General features: G+C 45.1%; 3 protein-coding genes across 3 annotated transcripts in view; 2 read left to right on the top strand and 1 right to left on the bottom strand.

Moving 5' to 3' along the window:
• The first annotated feature begins 68 nt into the window (after positions 1-68).
• Positions 69-7,787, top strand: LOC130385226 (rho-related GTP-binding protein Rho6-like). Its single transcript, XM_056593638.1, has 6 exons — positions 69-143; positions 712-1,108; positions 1,595-1,682; positions 4,850-4,959; positions 5,231-5,365; positions 5,482-7,787. The coding sequence occupies exons 2-6, from the start codon at positions 902-904 to the stop codon at positions 5,728-5,730; spliced, it is 789 nt and encodes a 262-aa protein (XP_056449613.1). The 5' UTR covers positions 69-143; positions 712-901; the 3' UTR covers positions 5,731-7,787.
• A 4,740-nt stretch (positions 7,788-12,527) lies between these two features.
• Positions 12,528-19,835, top strand: ddx23 (DEAD (Asp-Glu-Ala-Asp) box polypeptide 23). The gene is made up of 17 exons (XM_056593651.1): positions 12,528-12,608; positions 13,051-13,190; positions 13,356-13,466; positions 13,624-13,714; positions 13,809-13,874; positions 13,979-14,117; positions 14,216-14,349; positions 14,522-14,634; positions 14,749-14,892; positions 15,125-15,350; positions 15,571-15,716; positions 15,909-16,086; positions 16,537-16,779; positions 16,991-17,142; positions 17,292-17,400; positions 17,698-17,872; positions 18,147-19,835. The coding sequence occupies exons 2-17, from the start codon at positions 13,051-13,053 to the stop codon at positions 18,368-18,370; spliced, it is 2,391 nt and encodes a 796-aa protein (XP_056449626.1). The 5' UTR covers positions 12,528-12,608; the 3' UTR covers positions 18,371-19,835.
• Positions 19,133-24,496, bottom strand: part of LOC130385242 (voltage-dependent L-type calcium channel subunit beta-3-like) — a 15,184-nt gene continuing 9,820 nt past the window's right edge. Inside the window, exons 9-14 of the mRNA XM_056593663.1 lie at positions 24,165-24,223; positions 23,917-24,017; positions 23,649-23,800; positions 23,130-23,225; positions 22,878-23,048; positions 19,133-22,081 (exon numbers count right to left, since the gene is read on the bottom strand). Coding sequence (XP_056449638.1) covers positions 21,665-22,081; positions 22,878-23,048; positions 23,130-23,225; positions 23,649-23,800; positions 23,917-24,017; positions 24,165-24,223 — 996 coding nt within the window. The 3' untranslated portion in view covers positions 19,133-21,664. The remainder of the gene's footprint in view (positions 22,082-22,877; positions 23,049-23,129; positions 23,226-23,648; positions 23,801-23,916; positions 24,018-24,164; positions 24,224-24,496) is intronic.

Here is a 24,496-nt window from a genome sequence, read left to right on the forward strand (position 1 = left end):
TACTACATTACAATACAACTTCAGGGCCTCATGATTTACAGTTCTTGGGTTGGCTTCCTTAAACACAACGCACGCCAAATGTTATCGGAACAGCAATACCAGAAATAAAACACGGTATTTCCCGGTGATGGTCTTATCAAAGGGTAAAAAGTTTTTAAAGTCTTAATAGATATCATTATAGTCCTATTCAATTAATGTAGGCCTATAAATTGTTGTTGTTCATATTATTATGACCCTTTATGTATGAGCCCATGCTTATCGCACCATCATTTACATAATGTAAGACCTTTCAACCATATGTTGACTGAATTATGCAAATCATTTTGCTTCAGGACAAACAGTGTAATACATTTTCTGCTCTTGATTTTTTGATTAGGCCTTAAGGCCTACACATAGCCTATTCCCAGCCAAGATAACCTTGGTAGACCAAATCGTATATCAACCTCTGTCTTCGTTAGACTCACATACCGCACTGATTAGTTATTAGTTTTTAGAATTGAGAGTTAGAGTTGAGAGTTTTTGGTTATTAGAATTTTCTGCCGCTGCTAGACCATTTGTTACACTGTAACAAGCTTATAAATTGATTAATATCATAAACATACATGTCATTACCATACTCTGTTTATTAATTGTCTTTGACCGAAATGTGAACAAACTTCAGAATTCGTGCATGGTATACAATTATACACAGCGTTATTTTGGCTAATACAGGGTCCAAGGCTGATGCACTCATGTGGATGCCCCCGATGTCCTCCCTATCTTCCGCTGACGATCGGGTGTTTTCCTCGCATCTCATTGGCTGACGCTGCGGTATAAAGTTCTTCAGAGACGCTCTCAGACACTCAGAGACGTTCACCTCTGACGCGCAGAGCTGTTCCGCTGCTGGCTTATAACTTACTTTATGCGAAGAGCGTCTTCAAAGTTTGTGATTGTGGACTTAAAATATATCTCAATTTGTTTTCGCGCAGTCAATATTGTCAACACGATGAAGGAAAAAATACTTATAACACAGCCTTGTGTTGCGAGATGCAAACTTGTTCTTGTCGGGGATGTTCAGTGTGGTAAAACAGCGATGTTACAAGTCTTTGCAAAGGATTGCTACCCAGAGGTATGTGTTTTGGTCATTGGAAAACTACAACTGCAACTGTAATGCAAGCTATAGAAAGATGCATTCTTGTTTATATATCTTACAAAGAGACTGGTGACCTAGGTACTATTGCCATTACATTAACGTATATAACCAATTTCAGTTTCAAGGTTTTATGTTGTTTATGTTGTGTACGTATGTATGTATGTTTGTATGTAAGTATGTATGTATGTATGTGTATGTATGTATGTATGTATGTATGTATGTATGTATGTATGTATGTATGTATGTATGTATGTATGTATGTATGTATGTATGTATGTATGTATGTATGTATGTATGTATGTATGTATGTATGTATGTATGTATGTGTACTATGCATGTTTGTATGTATGTATGCGCCGATGTATGCATACATAAAATAATCCATGGTCCTCACCTTTTTAAAAGGTTATTCTTTCCAATCTAATCTAACCAGACAATTCTGTATCTGTCTCATGTCCTCAGACCTACGTCCCTACAGTATTTGAAAACTACACAGCCAGCCTGCAGCTTGAAGAACAGCGCGTGGAGCTCAGCCTCTGGGACACGTCAGGTGCGTCTGCTCACCCTTTAGTTAGTAGACCTGCATTCCTCACCCGTCTGTCTCTGCTCTCTAAAACCTTATACCACATGGGTGGACTGAGGCTTTGTTGATCTCCTTTCATCTTACACGCCTCTCTGCATGATCCATGTACTTTCATCAAGGTGTAAAGTAGACATCAGGCGGTTCAACATGTAGGCCTATATAATAAGCTGGGGCAGTTGTGTGTTTCCAAAACACCTGTGAGAAGAATGGTACCGGCAGAGATGCTTTACAGCTGTGAATGGCTGTTTATCTGGCCATTGTGTGACTGGCATTCCTCTCCTAAATGGTTGATGTTGTTACTGTCCTACAGAGACGACTATCTGTTGATCCTGTTTTACTGCCCCTTGGGAGCCAGGCTGGCAGACCCAGCGGCAGCTGTTTCTCTTTATTGACAATCCAGAGGAACACGTCTGAAATACCTCAGTAGTTACACACCTAAACCTGTTTGATGTTGGTGCTATGCTACAAAGCAAGGAATTGGTTATGTATTTCGATGATTTTGTAGGTTATAAGTGGTTATACACTCAAGTAAGGATGTTTTTACATCCATTTTATATTAGAAACCGTGGAATAGTGAGAGTGTGATACTATTCATGTTCTGCTCGAAATCGCAGTTACTAGGAGTCTTGTACGGCATATTTGATCTAGTCGTTATAAATGCTCCAATCCTTCTGTCTTTAGCCTCAGAAGTAATGAGAGAAGTACTATGATAAGGAATGCAACGGCTAGTTGCCGGTCCAGGTAGCAAATAATTCACTCAAAAATCTATAATTCATTGCAAAAACAGTACACAGACAGTTAATTGTCTGCCCTTTTACATTGTCACTTCATTAAGTAAACTATCCCCACACTTTGAATACAGGACAATCTTATTTTATGTTCAGCTCCGGTAAAATACAGCCCTCCCTCGGGCCTAGTGGTCAGACACACAGATAAGGAAGAGTTATTATCAACCATTGTCCCAAATAGCTGCTCAGAGCCAGGTGGTCAACCAACACCAATCACAAACGTCAATAATCACTATCTGTAATTATAAGTAGAGATCCTATACTTCCTACCTTTGTAATGCAGAAAGACACATGTAAGCCAAATCGATAGGCCTGCTAATAGTGTGGTTGTAATGACTGGAGATGGCTCTGTTTCATAACAGCCCTCGCCTGCTCTCACTCTGAGGGGAGGAAGTTCAGCAGTGCCAATTGGCTTCTATCAGGGGGGTTGCTTCACAGCAGAAAGATGGGGTTGCCTTGGACGGACAGGAGGTGGATCAAGTGTGTGGATCAAGTGTGTGTGTGTGTGTGTGTGTGTGTGTGTGTGTGTGTGTGTGTGTGTGTGTGTGTGTGTGTGTGTGTGTGTGTGTGTGTGTGTGTGTGTGTGTGTGTGTGTGTGTGTGTGTGTGTGTGTGTTTGTGTGTGTGTGTGTGTGTGTGTGTGTGTGTGTGTGTGTGTGTGTGTGTGTGTGTGTGTGTGTGTGTGTGTGTGTGTGTGTGTCTGTGTGAGAGATGGTTTGTGTATGCAGGTGTAAATGTGTGTCAGTTTGGTATTGTGTATGTGTGCTTTTGGTTTTGTGTGTGTGTGTGTGTGTGTGTGTGTGTGTGTGTGTGTGTGTGTGTGTGTGTGTGTGTGTGTGTGTGTGTGTGTGTGTGTGTGTGTGTGTGTGTGTGTGTGTGTGTGTGTGTGTGTGTGTGTAAATGTGTGCGTGTGTGTATGTGACGCTGACCTACTGTATGTGGTAAGCCAAGAGAAAGAAGCTGACCTCCTTGCTGCGTTATGTCAACCGGAATGTAAAAATACTTTATTGACTCTCCCAGAGTCATCTCTCGCCAGGGAAAACATTTCTTCAGAAATATTAACATTTTTAAAAGAGGATTTTGAGTTGCCTGGCTGTGCAATATTGTGTGCTGCTTGCAAGAAGCAAGTCAGTGTAATATGTTGTGTAAGTGGTGATCCTGTAGGCACCTAGTGACCCACAAGTCTTCTGAAGGGCTAAGTCAAATACCGCAGATCTTATCTGTTTGTTCCTATGTAAAAAGGTGACTGTATTTCCCTAATTAACATTAGCAGTCTATTAATGGGTTTCCGTGGTAGAGCTGAGCATGACTCCTCATATCTCTGGCCTATTGTGGTAGCAAGGGCAATCTGCTTGAATCAACATGTTTGTTCAACTAAATACCCAGCGGCTGTCTGTGTGTGTGTGTGTGTGTGTGTGTGTGTCGGTGTGTGTCGGTGTGTGTTGGCGTGTGTCGTGTCCAGGCGGTAGCAGGACATGAGTGGGAGGTGATAGGTCCTAAAACGATGGTTCCCCCACATTGTTTCTGATTTATTACATGATATCATGTATCATCTTGTATCACTCTGTGACCATGTGGGCAATATCTTCTGAAATAATAATTGAATAAGTCTGAAATAATTAATATTAGTTTCCTAGGTTTTACTCTAAAACACAGTACTAGTTGTTGGGAAATGGATGGCACTGGCAGTACACCTGTTACTCCTCAGATATAAATGAACTTATGATTTGTGCTTCCGTTAAAACCACCATTGTTCAACATGTAATCCTGCCTCAAACGTCTATATTGTATCCGTTGTCGCTAAGTCTATATTGTATCCGTTGTCGCTAAACAAGGAAAACAAAGGGAAACTTCCCTAACACTCCCAAGTGACAGGAGTAGGAAACACAATTGTAGGGTGTGTGTGTGTGTGTGTGTGTGTGTGTGTGTGTGTGTGTGTGTGTGTGTGTGTGTGTGTGTGTGTGTGTGTGTGTGTGTGTGTGTGTGTGTGTCTGTGTGTGTGTTATGGGATTCGATTGGTGGGAAAAAACAATAAAGGGCAGACATCCTGCTGTGTATTTTTAGCCACTGAGTCGTCCAGGGAATTCCCCTTACATGTAAAACCACCATTACCTAATTATTAGCTCACATGACTGCAACCGCAATGAGTCAGGTGAACAGAGGTGCGAGGGCTGAGGTGCCACGTGGCCCTCAATTGTCTTTTGTGTCCCCTAAATCATCAGTCATAGTGAATGTTAGGTATTTTTTTGAGAGATCAAAGTGCCTCTCTTGGCACCTTAGCATTGCGAAGGACCTATTTGGACCTGCTTGTATTGAAATATTTGTCTCCTATCATGTGTCCACGCAGGCTCTCCGTACTACGACAACGTCCGGCCATTGTGCTACAGTGACTCCGACGCAGTGCTGCTGTGTTTTGACACCAGCCGTCCGGACTCAGTGGACGGCACACTGAAGAAGGTAGACGGCGTTACGTTCACTCAGTGATTAACACGTTCCTCCTGCCGTAGGCTAGGCTGTTTCTTTTTTTAGCATTCTGGTTTCAGTTTCATATTTCTTTAGGAAAATAAGAGAAGAAAAAATCAAGGGAGTAAATAATAATCTGACTGTAAATGATTATACATAACGGCAATACATGTTCATACCAATACATACCAATCAAGGTGTTACTTTTTTCCCCCAGCTACAGTGCCTAATAGTTTAAGGAACCTTGTCTTGTTCCGTCTCGTAGTGGAAGGCAGAGATCCTGGACTTCTGCCCCAGCACGCGGATCCTTCTGATCGGCTGTAAGACGGACCTGCGCAGCGACGTGTGCACGCTGACGGAGCTGTCCCACGGCAAACACATACCCGTCTCCCACGAGCAGGTGAGCTTTTGTGGGATTTCAATGTAACATCGATGACACGCGTCGCACCCGGTTAATCCACCGCGTACGTCTTATGGCTTCAGCGCCCTCTGACTCCCTCCCCTGTCTCCACGCAGGGCGCCTCCCTGGCCAGACAGCTGGGAGCCGAGGCCTTCCTGGAGTGCTCCGCCTTCACGTCGGAGAAGAGCGTCCACAGTGCGTTCCGCTCGGCGGCGTTGGCGTGCATGAACAGGCTGCCGCCGGCCCCCAGGGCCAGCCCGGTGAGCCGGCTCTCCAAGAGGCTGCTGCGGCTGTCCAACAGCACGGGCCTCCTGGCCTCCGCCTTCAAGAACAAGGACAAGGCCAAGGGCTGCGCCATCATGTAGCGACGGCGGGACGCTTGGGAAGGATCAAAGAACAGGGGCAAGGGTCCAGGGGGTGACGGGCCGTTGTGGTGGGGTTGAGAAGTTTTATGTGAGACCCAAAAAGTTTTGAAAGGGTTTTTTGGGGTTGGGGGGAGACGATATGCAGGTTGCTAATGGTCGATCAATGTGTTGTCTCTGGTAACCGCGATATTTTCTTTCAAACATTTGGAAGACTTTTTTCATGGCTCTGAAGAGAGAGCACAGTATGCACTTTATGAGTGGACTTCATGACTTCAATGATGAGGTTTGGGTGTTTGTTTATTTGGTTGATCAAGGCTGAAGAAGATGTGAGGAATTTGTTTACTGTCTGTAAGTGATAGGCTGCCTTGATGTGGGATCAGGAGTTGAAAACAGGTCTGGTTGAACACATTTCTTATCGGAAGTCAAAGGAGTCAGCAGAGACCGAGAGTCAGGGGTCGAGTCCGAAGGGTGTTTGATTAAAAGTGAATTGAGGATGGAAATGGACGAATGAGTCAACATGCTGTTTCCTGTTCTTAACTGTATACAATAGTTTGTTTTGAGGGCATTTTGGATTATGCCAAAAAAAACAAAAAACTTTTTATAATGTTAATTTCATTTTGAACCGAACAAAGAGCAACTTCTGAACTTAATCAAAAATATAAATTTCCCCTTTCAACATGTTTACATTCAGTGGTTGAGCTTAGCTGGCAGGATCGTCTAGTTCAAGCATGTCAACAGGCTGGTCCTGTTATTATTATTTTTTTATCCATATGTGTACGTATTCTGTCTTAACAAAGCCTTCACAGGGTGTCTGTTGTTTGTGGCTGTCTTTAAGTGTTTAGTGTTATTGATGTCGTTTTTCTATTCACTTTAGTCTTCTGGGATTTGGAGTTGATGGCAGCTCATCTAATTGAAGACATGATGATTCGTAGGTTTGCACTGAAGCCCAGTTTTCCGTAGATATACAGATCACTGGTATTGAATGTGTTGCCTAGCAACACAGTGCACAGGGGCGGGTGTGAGCATGGTTCCTCTCTAAATAGACAGAGGAAGATGGCTTTCTCATTGGTTTTCTTACTCCACACTGAAGGTTACCCATTTAAAAACACACCACTCTTTGAAATTCTCAATGTGTTTTAGAAGACGCCATGTCTACAGGAATAAGACAGTAAGAATGTGGCTTTTTTGAAAAGCAACTATTTAAAAAAAAGCCACACTTTCACTGTCTTATTTACATCTTACACTCCTGACCTTTTTTTGTCCTTAGTTACAGTTTTGGTTTCATTATTGTATGGAATGGAACCTTTAAGTAAACTATTCACGGAAGAGTCCTCATGCTGATGTCAAAAATGCCCTCCCATATCATGTCTTTAAGAGTATAAGTGTCTTTCTGTATATATATTTATATCCTTCCATGTGATACTTGACTATGGAAAGATGGGAAAGAAGCCTAATAACGAAACAAAAGTATTGTGGATCATTGTATACTGATTGAATCCTCCATTGGTTATGGTTGTAATACATTGCTTTATAATGATAATAAATATTTCCAATGTTTTATTTCTGATTGACATGTTTCCCTTGTAGCTGCATTAAATATAACAAATATTTTCTTAGGGATTTGGGATTTGGGATATGTTTAAAATGAGACATATTTTAACAAAACAAGTAACCAAATCATCCTTTAATATGATCAATGAATACTAGAAATCATGTTAAGTGCATTTTTTATCACTTGGCAAAAGAATGACCAGGACATCTTGTGCCGAAAACATTAATAAAATCCAAGGTTGCCCCTTTGCAGGGATGTCTGATATTATGCGGAAGGACGTCTAACTGATATCCTCCGCAACCGTTCCAAATAGCCACTATGACCAAGGTCAAAGAAAACACGTTCAGGACAATCTCCTTGCCCATCGGATAATCTATTAAGCAAACAAAAACAATTTCCCTGTTATACTGGCCGCCAAGCCTGGCTTGCTGTCACACAACCTTTAGCCCTTATTTGTTGGGGCTATAATTGGATGCTTGTGGCTTGGTGTGTAGGCAGAGCCGGTGGATATAATGTCCCTGACATACAGACAGGCCCAGGGGAACGACACTACCTCCAGAATAAGCTAATAATACTGTATGGTACACAGACATAGACATCGACACAGGCACATAGGCAAGGCACACACACAAACCCTTAAAGACATGGACATGCTCATGCCAACACACACACACACACACACACACACACACACACACACACACACACACACACACACACACACACACACACACACACACACACACACACACACACACACACACACACACACAGAAACACACACACACACACACAGAAACACACACACACACACACACGCACACACACACACACACACACACACACACACACACACACACACACACACACACACACACACACGCGCGCGCACACACACACACACACACACACACACACACACACACACACACACACACACACACACACACACACACACACACACACACACACACACACACACACATACACACACAGACACACAAAAACGCATTGAATTTACATGCGTGAATGTGTGTGTTCGCCATGTTGTATGTTAAGCATAGAAAATCCTGTTCAAATTCTCCACAATATAAAAACTGCACACAGGCAATGCTTTTGTTTGCCATGAGCCAGAGGTGAAAACCTTTGTTTGCAGCAGAGTACTGCAGTCTTTATTATCTGAAGACAAAAAAATTCAAAAGGGCATCAAATTATACCCTCCTACACTGTTGGTTTATTCGATTAAATCTGCTACTCTTTAGATCTGTATTCAAGTAATTGTATTTATTTTTCCTAATCCGTTATGCAGACACATCGCGAGAACAATATTCACACACAACAACCCAGACAAAGACGCTCAGATAACATCACATACTCTCATACTCATTACTCATTACAATATACACATACTCAATACACTGAAATGAAATATTGCACATACATATGTATACTTTAATGATAGAAATGTATATATAAATATATGTATTTATGTTTTACATTTCTTCATTGAACCAATCATTACACTACCATGATTAGAATTGCTTTGACTTCATGTTGTCCGTAATCTCCCCTTATTAGTCCCTTGAAGTCTCATTTATTCATAACATGACGTAGACAGAGGATCCGAGTGCTCCACATTCCTGCGCTATCAGACTTCGAGTGCAGATACGGCTGGGGGCAGCAGGGTCCTTATCCTCAGAAGGCAAAGGTCAACAGAACACTGGCCTCAGGTCATCAGGGCCTAGATTGTGCATCGGCCTACGTTGGTCTTTCCTTTGTCTTTTTGTTGCTGTTGTTACCAATCGTTTGGTGGGGAAATAGTGGTGATTGATTGTCTTACTCAACGTTCAATCATTCAATTTGAGTGAGTCAAGATGAAATTCTGCCTAGAAGGGGGAGATACAGATAAGATGGAGTTTATTAATCTTAGACGGGAAATTTGGCTGATGCATACCGATACGCATTACATATTGGGTAACACATATAGTCGTGGCTGTGCAAATATTTTGCTGTGTCTTGGATAAATGGACACACATTACTGAAGCCTGTCAAGGCATAGAGCCGCACTGCCAGGCAGGGTGGGTGCGCAGGGTTGAGGCTAGCGATGCTATGCTCTCTGATTACTGATGAGCTACCTGTAGACTGAGAAACACACGCACACACCCGAAATACTCATGTATGCAACACACTGACATGTACACACATCCAAACATAAACACACACACACACACATGCATACATGCACACATACACACACTCGCACACAGACACCTACACGCCTACACACACACATCCATGCAACACACTGAAGCGTGCACAAAAACACACACACACACACACACACACACACACGCACACATATATACTGGGCTTTTCTCAGCTGAACTGACTCCATCATAGGTTTGCTCTGTGGGTGTTGAGGTGAATGCGAAGAGTCGATGAAATAATATACTGGTTATCTGCAACCTGTCTCAGATCCGATTGGCAGTCCCTATGAAAGCTACTACACATGTACCATGCATTCACTCATTTGATCTACAGTTGTATCTCCACATCTGTTTTTAATATGCAAATGCCGCAATTATATCAAATTGTGGGTACTTACTTATTTTGTGGATTTTATGCATTTAAAATGAATAATCAAAATTCCCTACAGCTGCATTTTTTTTATAAATCTTAATTGTTCTAGCCTTGGTACTCCACTAACTAACCGCTAATAACAGTCCCCAATTATGTATTTTAAATAAAATGGAAATTCTTCTGTGGTAATCATTTTTTTGCCCTCCTTGATTCATCTCATTAATATAACAGGCTGAGGCAAGCCATGTCCTGCAACAGACACAGCACTTGTATAGACCTGTACCCTGAGGGTTATACAAAGCATTAACGTATGTAACTGAAATGATGAGTATAGCCTGCATAGATCATTTACATATGTTGTGGAATAGATTATCTGCATATTTATGTTATGCTGTGCTATACATCTTTACAAGAAAAAAAACAGACTCTCAATTCTGCAATATTTGTCCCATGAGATTCCAATCCGCCAAGCATGAATCTGTACATGTTCTGCTGTGATTGTGTGTTACTCCTGGACCTGTTCTGCTGTGATTGTGTGTTACTCCTGGACCTGTTCTGCTGTGCTTGTGTGTTACTCCTGGACCTGTTCTGCTGTGATTGTGTGTTACTCCTGGACCTGTTCTGCTGTGATTGTGTGTTACACCTGGACCTGTTCTGCTGTGATTGTGTGTTACTCCTGGTCTGGACCTGTTCTGCTGTGATTGTGTGTTACACCTGGACCTGTTCTGCTGTGATTGTGTGTTACTCCTGGTCTGGATCTGTTCTGCTGTGATTGTGTGTTACACCTGGACCTGTTCTGCTGTGATTGTGTGTTACTCCTGGACCTGTTCTGCTGTGATTGTGTGTTACTCCTGGACCTGTTCTGCTGTGATTGTGTGTTACTCCTGGTCTGGATCTGTTCTGCTGTGATTGTGTGTTACTCCTGGACCTGTTCTGCTGTGATTGTGTGTTACTCCTGGACCTGTTCTGCTGTGATTGTGTGTTACTCCTGGACCTGTTCTGCTGTGATTGTGTGTTACTCCTGGTCTGGATCTGTTCTGCTGTGATTGTGTGTTACTCCTGGACCTGTTCACATTCTCAGACCTTTGGAACAGCAGCTCCTCGTAAGCCTCTGCTGGGTTTGATCCGGACTCCACTGTTACCTGGCAAGTCACACACAAACACAAACACCCACACTCGGACACACACGCACGCAGACACGCACATATGGACACACACACATGCACACATACACAAGCAAATACACACACACACACACACACACACGCAGGGATGCACACTTACAAACACACACTTAGACTCACACACACACACACACACACACACACACACACACACACACACACACACACTGACAAACACAATCGTACACACCTTCCAACACACACACACACACACACACACACACACACACACACACACACACACACACACACACACACACACACACACACACACACACACACACACACAAACAACCGCACACACACATACACGTTCCTCACCCCACTCCAAACCACCTTCTTCCTCAACATCCTGCATCCCACTCCCTCCCCTCCCTCCCCTCCCTCCCCTCCCTCCCCCCTCAAACTCATTATGCCCATGTTTCCCAGTTGGCACACCCCAGGGCCACGTCAGGGATTGGGTATCTGCTAGCTGTTTACTCAGACAGTTGCTTGGCATCGTGGGAGACTGGGACACATCATTGTTTTTAGGCTAGGGATTTTGGGAAGAATGGTTTCAACGAGATTTCAATATTTGAGGTATGCTTGGAAAAGGCTGCATTTCGCAACATGGAATGATTTGTGTGAACCAGTCTCAATGCCTGGCAAACCAGTTTCTGGGCCTGCTATTCCATGATCAGAAACATTTGTATCTTAGCTGTCATGCTACCAATGTTTGAACAATGCGTCAGAAACCATCCGGTGTCTACCATCTGGGTTTTACCAATCGACCCTGGTCAGAATTAGGTAACTTCCCACATTACACAAGACTGGCTTGAATTTGGTAAATAGGAATTGGTCATAGGTATTATCTTGACTTTCCTTTTGTAGGCCATACATGGTCAATTATTTTCAGCTATACACTCATAAGGGCAAACAAAATTGGCCAGATACTTAGTTATAAGTAGGGAACCTATAATGTGTTATTATAATTGGATTTTCTTGTTATAAATTGTCCAGAATATGTTGTGTTCATATTGTGTGTGTTCCTAGACTAGATCGGAATAAAATGTCCTTAGAAATAATCTCTTAGGTGGCAAAGCAATTGACTCGTTTTTACTATAATTGTGTTTATTTGATATTTCTATCTCTCTCACGTCACACCCGTGAGCGGGTTAACAAGTGTGCAATCATTAGGGGAAAAAAATAGGATGAGAATCAATATTACATGCAGTGACGTTGATGGGAGGTGTATTATTGCAAAAGAAAATGATGCAGATGGAGGAGTCATACACAGGTTAAAAACCTTAAGAATTCTTCCCCCTTGCGTCTGAAAACGGAATCTGAAAGCAATATTTTATTTTGAACAGGCATTTAGCTATTCGCATGCAAAACAATGTGGGTCCTGACGATGTGACTTTGGGTTGATGGAGAATGTAGTTTAGATTGTTTCAATACCATTTTGCCAGGACCTTTATAAACTACAATTCCCACACCAATTGTTTTGGCGAACTCGTGCCGGACAATATGGCGTCCTCTTGAAACGAATACCAATCGCAATTATTTTTGGATAATACTCTACGGTATGATTTAGCTTTTACTAATACTATACCCCATTTATATCTAGCTCACTTCCATATTGCCGATACCATGGGTTTCTATTTATTTGATTGTGTGTCCTTTTCATGAATGAAATAAGGGGTTGTGTTGTTAGCTAACTGGTTAGCAAATGTGCAGCACCAAACTACTTGGGTGCTGCAACCCCACTTTTGAAATCATAATAGACACGTTTTCTCGTTGCATATCAATTCGCTCATTCGATTATTAGTGAGTAATTGTTATTGATCCAAAATTTGCTGAGATCACAAGATATTAGAAAACGAGTGCTGTTCTCGTCTGAATTGATTGTAACTTTGACTACGGATAGTTTTATGACTGGCCCGACATTGACACGTTGAGTGTATCAAACTTGGCGTTGCTTTTGATGTAAATGCCATTTAAATCATTGTAACTTGGTGCTTTCAGATGGCGGGTGATACGAGCGACAAGAAGGATGCCGAGACCTCGGCGGCGGTCAAGGACAGAGAAAGAAAACCACGCAGTCGTTCTCGAGAACGTAAGAGACATCGTTCAAGGGAACGAAATCGCTCAAAGTCTCCAGAAAGGTTGGTTGCTGTACTACTATTAAAATAAAAGAGATATATATATATATATTTAAAAAAAAAAGTATATAAAAGCCACACAAGTGACAAGACTGACCACCCTGCAAAGACAGTGAACAACATGTTGTCTCTTCTTAACATACCACCTTAATTGCTTGTTCTTTACAGAGGCCGGCGGTTGAAAGATCAGGAGAGGGGCAAGGAGCGCGAAGAGAGAGACCGTGCCCGAAAAGACAGAGAGAAAGATGGTCACCGGCGTGATCGAACAAAGAAATCAAGGTCTGTAACTCTGTACAACGATAACTCTCAGGACGACTGTGTTTTTAATGATTGTGAATTTATCTTCATTCATAATGCTGCATTGTTGGTTTTTTTGGGTTAAAAAATCAATGATAATATTGCTAATACAATTGTTGATGTTATTTTTGTAATTAAGGAGTCTATCACCAAAGTCCAAAGAGGCTAGGCTTAAGAGGGAGAAAGATATAAAAACAGAAGAAGATGAAGAGAAAAAGAAGAAAGACAAGGTAACATAAATAGCCAGCGAATATTCTGACTTTGATCACAAATGTATCCTAAAAAAAACGCAAGTTGTCCTTATCGCTTTATTCATTCCATCAGGCCCAACCTCTCTCGCTGGAGGAGCTCCTGGCCAAGAAGAAAGCTGAGGAGGAAGCCGAGGCAAAGGTGAATGGAGCTCAGCAACGTTTCAGCTTAAACCCTCCCCTTTTACTTTGTACCTGACCCTTGACCTGACTCCTTCTCTTCTTAACCCCTCTTCCTCTCTTCAGCCCAAGTTCCTGACGAAGGCCGAGCGAGAGGCGGAGGCCATCAAACGGAGAGAGCAACAGACGGAAGAGAAGAAGAAAACGATAGATGAGGAGAGGAAGAAGAGAAGGGTGTTCCAGGACACAGGAAGGAAAATGATGGGTATGTGTTGCCATGGCATCGGTCATGTCATAATAATTAATAGTTAGAGATTGTTTGTTTCGATTCAACTTATATTTTGTGTTGTTTGTTTACCACAGAGGACCCGCAAGAGAGGGAGAGGCGAGAGAGGAGAGAACGGATGGAGAGGGAGAGCAACGGCAATGACGAGGATGATGGCAGGCAGAAGATCAGAGAGGAGAAAGACAAAGGGAAAGAACTCCAAGCAATCAAGGTGACATTACCTGTTCGTTCTGCTCACCGGTTGCTTTAGTCGGGCCGGAGGGGAGGGAGCCTATTCGCTTCTACTGATTTCGTGTTTAACACGAAAAGAGGAAATGTCTGTGTTAGAATTTTTGGGCATTTTTGCAGAGGTTTGACCCTTTTTATAAAATGTCTACCATCAGGAGCGCTACCTGGGCGGGACCAAGAAGCGGAGACGCACGCGCCACCTGAACGACAGGAAGTTCGTCTTTGAGTGGGACGCCTCCGAAGACACTTCCATCGACTACAACCCCATGTGAGTCAATGGGCACCGCTACGCCCTGTACATCAACTGGGCCGACTAAGACTAGGTTGTATTGAGGACACGGAACATTAAACGATTGTGTACATTTGTGTTCTGTTTCCATAGCTACAAGGAGAAGCATAGCGTGCAGCTGTACGGTCGAGGCTACATCGCCGGCATTGACCTGAAGCAGCAGAAGAGGGACCAATCCCATTTCTACGGTGAACTGATGGAGACGAGACGTACGCTGGAGGAAAAGGAGCAAGAAGAGTGAGTAGCAACTATAGTTATACTGTGTATATATATATATATATATATATTTATTAAGCACCGTCGCTATTCTCTTGTGTTTTTATAATTTCCCTTTTAGAATTAAAATAAACTTTGCTCGAGTTTTTCTTGTTATTTCTTGGCCATTTGGTAAGCATCAACAAGATCCTATCCAAACTCAGCCACGGTTTCATTACTCAAAGCACCCCTCTTTCCCTCTCCCATCCTTCAGGGTCCGACTGAAGAAGGTTCGTAAGAAGGAGGCCAAGCAGCGCTGGGACGACCGGCACTGGGTGCAGAAGAAGCTGGAGGAGATGACGGACAGGGACTGGCGTATCTTCAGGGAGGACTACAGCATCACCACCAAGGGCGGCAAGATCCCCAACCCCATCCGGAACTGGAAGGAGTACTCGCTGCCGCCGCACATCGTGGAGGTCATCGACGCCTGCGGCTACAAGGTCTGGTTTACATACTTTGTTACTGGGAGAGCCTGACATGGCCAGATCACTTGAAAAAATGGTATTGTTTGGGAAGCTACAAGTCCATTTTTGATTTCCAAGGGCGCTGCCATAGCCCAATCTATCAGACTTACCACTATTGGAAGTCTTTGACATTTCCTGCTTTTATGAGAACCAATGCCGACGGTCGTTTTGTAATATGGTTTTTCTCCAAATTCAGGATCCCACTCCTATCCAGAGACAGGCCATTCCCATTGGCTTACAGAACCGTGACATCATCGGTGTGGCCGAGACGGGTAGCGGTAAAACAGCCGCCTTCCTCATTCCTCTTCTGGTATGGATCACCACCCTGCCCAAAATCGACAGGTAGGACCCCCCCCCCCCCCTCTCCCGCATGATCCCATAACCTGACGCCAAGCTTTCTCTATTCGGTTACCGCCTATATTGCTCGAGTCTTGTTTGTGATTGCTTTGTTCCAATGCACTCGGCACACCACCACGGCGGCATCCAAATGGCGTCCCAGCCCCTCCTCCTCATCTTCTAAACGTTCCCTCTCAGGATCGAGGACTCTGACCAGGGTCCCTACGCGGTCATCCTCGCCCCGACCCGTGAGCTGGCTCAGCAGATCGAGGAGGAGACGCTAAAGTTCGGTAAGCCTCTGGGCATCCGGACGGTGGCCGTGATCGGAGGTATCTCCCGCGAGGACCAGGGCTTCCGCCTGCGGATGGGCTGCGAGGTGAGAGGACCACACGCACTCGAGCCGAGTAGTTAGCGGCGTTTGTTGGGGAAATGAGGGCATTGCATTAGAAGGGTTTAGCTTGAGACGGAGTGGGTGCACGTGGCACAATATTTGTCAATTATTAGTTGTTTTTTTGTTGATTAAAACAAAATATGGCCTTACAAACGAAAAATGGAATTGTAAGGTAATTCCAATTTGTAAGGTGGTTTACTTCTTCCTGCTCCTTTTCCGACAGTTCATTCTTGGATTTTCAGTTTACAGTTCTGTCTGCTATCGAATCTTATAATATCCAAAAGAGAGATGGCAACTCACAGTAGGCACCCCACTTTTGTGGTTCTAGGGTAGAGTTTTCAGTTTTGTGAAATGTCCAAGCGAAACCCAGATGAGGTCCCGTTCCAGGAGGGAATCGCCCGTGGGCCCATCTAACCAACGCCCCTCCCCCCCCAGATTGTGATTGCCACGCCGGGTCGTCTGATCGACGTGCTGGAGAACCGTTACCTGGTGCTGGGCCGCTGCACCTACGTGGTGCTGGACGAGGCCGACCGCATGATAGACATGGGCTTTGAGCCCGACGTCCAGAAGATCCTGGAGTACATCCCCGTGACCAACCAGAAGCCCGACACGGACGAGGCAGAGGACCCCGAGAAGATGATGATGAACTTTGAGTCCGGCAAAGGAAAATACAGACAAGTATGTGGTTCACTCTCCTCTAACGAGTGCTTTCACTCGGGCCACAGTCACCTAGCGTTCATCCTGGTTCATCTTCTTCTAAACTCTAGAACCAGGATGAACGCTCGACTAATAAGGCCCTTCTTCTACTATCATTGTTCACGGCTCCTTCTTCTACCTTCATTGTTGGCTTGTTCTTCTCCTGATAAATGTGTGTGTGTGTGTGGTGCAGACGGTCATGTTCACAGCCACCATGCCCGCGGCGGTGGAGCGGCTGGCCAGGAGCTACCTGCGGCGCCCCGCCGTGGTCTACATCGGCTCTGCGGGCAAACCTCACGAGAGGGTGGAGCAGAAGGTGCTGCTCATGGGCGAGGGAGAGAAGAGGTACGGAGAGCCAAGCCTTCACACAGCTCGCACACCCAATCCCTCATGGACCTCACCTCTGTTGTTCTCATGGGGACAACGCGACTCTGTGTACCGAGTGGGGGATTGGCTGACTGAGTCTCCGCCGTTGTTGTTTGTGTGCCGTGCAGGAAGAAGCTGTTGGAGGTGCTGAACCGCGGCTTCGAGCCGCCCATCATCATCTTCGTCAACCAGAAGAAGGGCTGCGACGTGCTGGCCAAGTCTCTGGAGAAGATGGGAGTAAGTCTCCTCTGTGTTTCTGCATTCATGGACTGGGGGTCACTGATATCTTTCCCTTGTCTTTTTATTCTTATTAAATTCTTCTTATTGATATTGTTGTGCTACTTGCTCAACACTGTCATGAGTCATTGTGGCCTCCAGCAGATTTGTGATAACAGTAGCATGAATAATCTGCTTTAGCTTTTGAATCGGTATACAGTAGTGAAAGATACTACCGTATCCAGACTCCTCATATGCCTCGTCTCGCTGGGGACTCATCCACTCGCCCTGTTTCTCCTCCACCCTCCCTCTCCCCAGTTCAACGCTTGCACACTTCACGGTGGCAAGGGCCAGGAACAGAGAGAGTTTGCCCTGTCCAACCTGAAGGCCGGCGCCAAAGACATCCTGGTGGCCACTGACGTGGCCGGTCGTGGTATCGACATCCACGACGTGTCCATGGTGCTCAACTACGACATGGCCAAGAACATCGAAGGTACGCCTCCTTCAGCCACGCACGGTCATGCCTGGCCCTGTCTCTCACTTGGCTATCATCTACTGCATTACTTTAATACTCCACATCATCAAAACGGCTTTGAATGGGGAAATAAACCCAATTTATCATTAAAAGTTCCCTTTAAAATATATAGTCCTATTTTTAAGTTTTAGACTGAAAACCAGCTATGAACCTTTTGCATACAGTGTGTCTACAAGCTCACAGTTGATGAACCTTCTGATGAACCTTTGAACCCTCGTTCCCCCTCCCTCAGACTACATCCATCGTATCGGACGTACGGGCCGAGCGGGCAAGAGCGGCATGGCCATGACCTTCCTGACCAAGGACGACGCCCAGGTCTTCTACGACCTGAAGCAGGCCATCATGGAGAGCCCCGTGTCCACGTGCCCGCCGGAGCTCACCAACCACCCCGACGCCCAGCACAAGCCGGGCACCATCCTCACCAAGAAGCGCCGCGAGGAGACCATCTTCGCCTGAGGAGAGCGCCTAAGCCTGAGGGCTGGGCCGCCAGACTGGACCCCGCTGCACTAGATTGATGTTTCGTTTCGTTACCATGATAGACCCTTTAACGTCGACACAGCAGTCAGATTCCCCCCCCCCCCCCCCCCTCCCATGTTAATCCAGTGCACAGGGGCCGTTTTGGTCCCGTTGTTCAATACCCTGCCTCTATGGTTTTGTTTTCATGACTTCACCACTAATGGCTTCATACATGGGCTTAGGGCTGACGCACGGGGGGCTGACGCACGGAGATCTTCTCTTGACCTCAGGGGGGAATGCTATTTCTGGTGTAGCAAGTAGTGCTGTTTTGAAGAAAAACAACTCTCAATTCGCTTACTGCAAATACTTTTAATACGATGTGCTTGTATTTAAATCCTATCACTGTAGACGTTGATGTCCAGTGAATGACACCCTCTGCAGTTTTCTCCCTTAAAGGTAAACCATTTTGTACAATCTCACCCCTCTGAATTTAATGGTCTCCTATTTTTCAGAAGCAGCACCCAAGACCAATTTGTGACCAGAAAAGTTGTGTTTTTTATTATTCTTTTTAAAATGGTGTGATGAGACCAATACCTTTTCAAGTGTTGTCGGGTGGATTTTGTCACATTGGTATGCGTACGAATACTGCAAGCGGAGTGATCGGTGTCCTCTTAATCACACTGCTGTGTCCTGCTTGGGTTAAAGCACTTGTGAGTATCGGTGAAACAAAGGAGTTGGACAACATTAAAAGTACATAAAATGTCATGTTTATTTCACATAAATTGTATTTCACTTAGCTGTGTAAATCTATTTTCCAATAGAAAGCATTCTATACAGCGTCAGGCAGGACATGTTTTCGTTTGTACATGTTGGATCGAGGGAAGATGCGTGAAAAACGCAGTGGAAAATTGGTCGATAACGTGGTTATATTTAGTGCAGTTATTGCATTACAAAGCAATCGTCCCAAAGAAAATAGTGCAATTGTATATTTTTTCTTCTACTTACACAAAAGAGGATGTCCAGATGTTCTAAGGCGTTTTAAGTCTTTCGCTGTTAGGCTTAGTATTGCATACGGAAAAAAGACGTAGGAAACTAAATAGTAACCCTTGTACAAATTGTGCTTGGTAAATTGAAAAACCTCAACTTTTCCTTATCGATTACTAAATTGGTCCGCATTGAAAAACATAATCTGGCAAAATCGAGTGGTAATATCTAAGTAGTGAACTAACTCATGCAGGGTTTGATTAAATAATTTGATTAGAAGTCAAAAACATTTTATAACCAGGGTTAGGAAATACAGGGCTACTAGTTTAGAATTGTTTAAAAAGTGCATCAACTACAATTTAGTCTTTCCATCGACCTACACAATACCTTCGGGATGGACGCACACCCCTGCGGTCCTTGAAGGTACCAGATGCCCTCAGGATTATCTCAAACGGGTCGGATCGAGAAGGGGAACGTGTCGAGTGGTGGGATGGGCAGGTGCCGTGTTTTTGTGAAAAGCCGTAAAAGACGAGGCCATCACCGCAGGACAAAACAGAGTAAATCAATGCATTACTTATAAGATCTTCAAAAAGAAACAATCAGATTTCATGCAACACTTGCATAGTATTTTTTTTCTTTTTTTTCATTCATGCGGTGAGTATTTTTTTTTTTTCATTTCTTCATATTGAAAATATACAGAACACGAGATCAAGATACCTGTGAGATGTGGAAGCGATTCACCGGGAGGTCATTTAAGTGGCCCGACCCCCAGACAAGACGGCTCGTGAACTGATCTGGGGGGGGGGGGGGGTCTGGGATTGGGAACGGCGATGACATCGTGTCACAGTTGCTACAGCATGTCCGACGTCCTCTGAGAGGAACACAGCCATACACAGAGGAACGCACCCCTGATGCGCTGTGAAGTTGGCAGTTAAAACCCCACAGATCTGGGATTGAATAAGAACTTCATAGGGACTCCCTCTAGTGTGCGTGCCTCAGTGAAACTCGGATCACTTGTATACTTTTGTGTAAAACTGCAGTACACGCGTGTGTGATGCGGCATGAGACGGACATGCAGCGCATGTTGGGAGGTGGGGAGAGTTGCGCTGGTGAGTCGTGCTGACAACACAGTTCCGGGACATGGATGCTACAATCAGTGATTTGTCACAACAATCTACACACGAGACAATCCGTTGCCCTGGCGACAACAGGTGGTAGTGGTTGGAGTGGTGGAGGTGCAAAGTCATGCAGTCTTACATTCGCTTTGTGATGTGCCTGGATTTGTGAAGATGTGATGTAGTGCAAATATTCACGAGTAACCATAGCAAGTTTGTGTAAACAGGTCGTTTTGAAAATCATTATGCTCATTGATAAACAATACTCCCTTCTCGGTAGGTGGTTACATTCTTTTTTCTTGCGCCGTTGCGTTATATTAAAGAATGATACGTGAGCCATAGCAGAGACAAGCAATGATCTGGATGTGTGTGACACCGGCAGTGTACTGCAGCTTCAAACAGTATATCTCTATGCAAAACACTGAACCAACTCCAGAATGAGGCTCTGTCCTGCATGAAACTATGGAACGATGAACTGTCTCGTGTGGATCAAATCCATCGAAAAACAGATGAATAAAATAGCAATTAAACAAAACCAAGCTCCCATTCCTGTATGTACACCATTTTGAAATGCACTACCGTTGTTGCCTATAACGGGGTCAACGGTGGACATTAACTTGTGTTTTGTCCAGCCAAATAGATCATTCGCTTCCTATTCTTCTGACAATGTGCAAATAGTTCTTAAAATTAACCATATTCATACATGCAATAGTAAAGATACATCGATGTCTTGCGAATCTTAAGGCCTGTGTATTATGAGACATTCTACAGGAGGGAGACATGAGTCGAGACCAGACACCCTGACCCCCTTCCTTGGCCCTTCACACTGTCTGAAGGAGACCGCTTAAGGGCCCCAGGACTCCCACAGTATCAACACAGATCGAGAATGGGGGATCAAAACATCATGTTTGTTAAGCATCAACGCCAATCCTGCTCAGAATCAGACACCGGGCAGCTGTGTGTAGAGGGGGTTTGTTTCTCAGGTATCAGGGCCTGGTTCTGGGTGTACTTTTACCCTTCCAGGTAGAGTAGGGCCTAAGCCGGTTGTTTTGTAACCTAAGGACTACGGGCCTCAGATCCCACATTCGTTAGGTTAACACGGAGGCCTTGGGTCAGGGATCAAGGCCTGGGGAGGCTTTGGGTCAGGGTGAGTGCTGGACTCATCTGGGGGCGGGCGGGGCCCTCCCTGGGGGTGTCAGTAGTTGTCTCGGGGCCAGGGGCGGCTGTGCTGCCGGTCGTTTCGCTGGTTGTGGCCCCTCTGCGCGGCGTCCCGTTGCTGCAGCAGCAGCCGGTCCTGCGCCTCGTGTCCGTTGGCACTGTGGGCGTTGCCCGTGTGCCCGCGACGGGGAGGGTACATGTCCCTGTATGTGTGGGCGTGGCACGGGGATTCAAACTCCTCCTCCTCTTCCTCCTCCTCTTCCTCCTCCTCCTCCTCCTCCTCCTCCTCCTCCCCCCGGAGGCCCGGGCTGCCCCTGTGCCCACGGGACAGAGAGTCGCTGGCCTCGTCGGACGGCATCAGACTGTCCTGCTCCAGGGGGGAGTTCACCTCGTCCACAAGCTCCGCCTCCAGCCCCACCCCCACGTGAGGCAGCGGCTGGTTCTTGTTCTGGTTCTGTGCCGGTTGGCATGGCGATCAAGGCATGGATGAAGAGAAAGGATTGGGGAGAAGGAGAAAGGAGAAACATATTCATATTAGTATTCGTTGAGGGCTCTGTGCAACACAATCCTTTTTAATATTAATGTTAACAAGGTTCATGTTACATATGTTATGCTATGTAATGGAACAAGCTAATGACTGGACAGGAAATTTACTGGTTGATTCTCATGATGGCTAGGTCATTCCTAGTCCTTTTAGATTGGGATTGGGTACATTTCAACTGGAGACATGTGAATGAACATTCAAGTTTAACTGAGATAATATTTACCATTTGGCAATAGTCTGGGGGTTTGGATATGCAAAGTACGATCGTGTATTATATTTTAGTATTCACTTCAGAGAATGAACTCTGCGGTGAGATAGGGTTGATCATTATTGATCTCATTGGGGTTTGGGAAGTGTGTGAACATATAAACCCTACTACTCACCCCCACAGTGCAAGCGCTCATTCAATTAATTCCTGTGTTTCAGAAAACTGCAAAAATGTTTAAGATGGATGGGTGAGATGACAGAGACAAAGACAGTTACAAAATATGACCGCTGGGGTGACAATCTGAGATGGGAAGAGCAGGCAGGGACAATGACAACACTTTACACACAAGACAGTTCTGGATAAGCATAGCTTCAGCAGCACAAGTTCATAGTTTACCTTCATATCTACATTTGATTTCTTATTTCCTCCTGGTCTGCGGGGAACACATTACAGATGGTTGATTGGTGCGTTTGTTGTGGTTCTACTCTGCTGACTCACCTGTAGGCTGGAAATGGCGGAGGGCGGGATCATCAGACTCTGCTCCAATAGGGGGTTGAGGGGGCTGGTTCCAGGGAGATGAGTAGCACGCCAGTAGACCTCCAGGTATTCAGCTAGATGCTCGCACGCATCTTCCAATTGGTTCTCATCCAGAATGGCGTCAAACATTTCCTACGTAATACCAGTGTCAAAGGCATTATGGCATCTTTTCACACTCATTATTGATAGATAATCGGAGAGTTTGTTACTTACAGGGGGGCACTGAGAGAGTTTGTCCGCAGCCATCATCTGCACATTCAAGTGTTTACTCTGGGACTTCCCTCTGGACTTGACCAGCCTCTGGAGCACCTGAACGTTTAACACAGATGAGGCTGAACATCATCTACACCACAGCATTGTTGAATACTTGATCCTGATTGGTCAATAACATTCCGAAGGGTGTGCGCACGTTTTCAATAACCGGCACCTCTCTGCCTTTGAACCAAATCAATGCGCTACGAATCTAACATTTACGGTCAAATAGAACTATCGACCAGATGTTGCCTTGACAACGGTAAAACAAAATGCTCACTGCTCAATAGGAGGGACAATGAAAATCCAGCCGATATGATAATGAGCAATGTGGGTGGCGATCTGGCCAGGGCCAGGCCGAGGTTGCTTACCACCGCCATTGCCCACCACCCTGTGACGGTCTACTGGTCACCTAAACCACCGGGTTCAGTCCACACAGGGTCAAGCGCTGCAACACACGCCACGAGCGGGGAGCTGTACCTTTGGCGAGGAGACTTTAACGTAGACGATGATGGGGGCTAGGGAGGTCTTGGCCAGCTGGGCGGGATGGTTGATGGTGTCCGCATCCAGCACCACCAGCTGCAGCGTCTTGGCCAGCTCAAAGATCCTCTCGATCTCACTTTGGACTTCAGCTGCATGGGGCACGCATTGGAGTCATCCCATACGTTCAAGTCGTTTGATCACCAGTAGCTGGCAGTGCTTAAGCATTGCAATGGCTTGATTCGGGGAGTCTGTCTGGCACGCTCACCTAGGTTGGAGCGCGTGTTGGTTCGTTCCATGATGGGTCTTTTGTTCAGGACGGATCTCTTGGCCAGAGACAGGTCGGCGGTCACACGCGTGATAGAGATTCTGCAAAAAAAGGGAAAGTAGTACAATGTAAGCTAGCTGCAGGGAGCGCTCTGTGATGCACTGCGTCCATATTTGTGAGTGTGTGGGGTTGTAGGAGGCTGTAGGATGATGGAGCGTCGCTCTCAGAATGTCCTCGTTCTCACTGACCTTCCCTCGAATCTGTGCTTGAGGAAATCAAAGAGGGCTTTCTGCATCATGTCGGTCACCTGCGTGTTAAGAAACCCACAGGAGAGAGAGAGAGAGAGAGAGAGAGAGAGAGAGAGAGAGAGAGAGAGAGAGAGAGAGAGAGAGAGAGAGAGAGAGAGAGAGCAGTGCTGTCAGATTCAACAGAATGCATGAAACACGTGTAAACACATGACAACACACACGCAAACAAACACAAACACACACACACACACGTTAAAACATGTAAACAGGAGACTGGGGTTCTCATTCAGTTGAAGATGGATGAGAGAGTCATAAAGAAAGGGGAAGAGTGA

The sequence above is a fragment of the Gadus chalcogrammus genome, chromosome 1 (assembly GCF_026213295.1).
Source record: "Gadus chalcogrammus isolate NIFS_2021 chromosome 1, NIFS_Gcha_1.0, whole genome shotgun sequence".
Lineage (NCBI taxonomy): Eukaryota > Metazoa > Chordata > Actinopteri > Gadiformes > Gadidae > Gadus > Gadus chalcogrammus.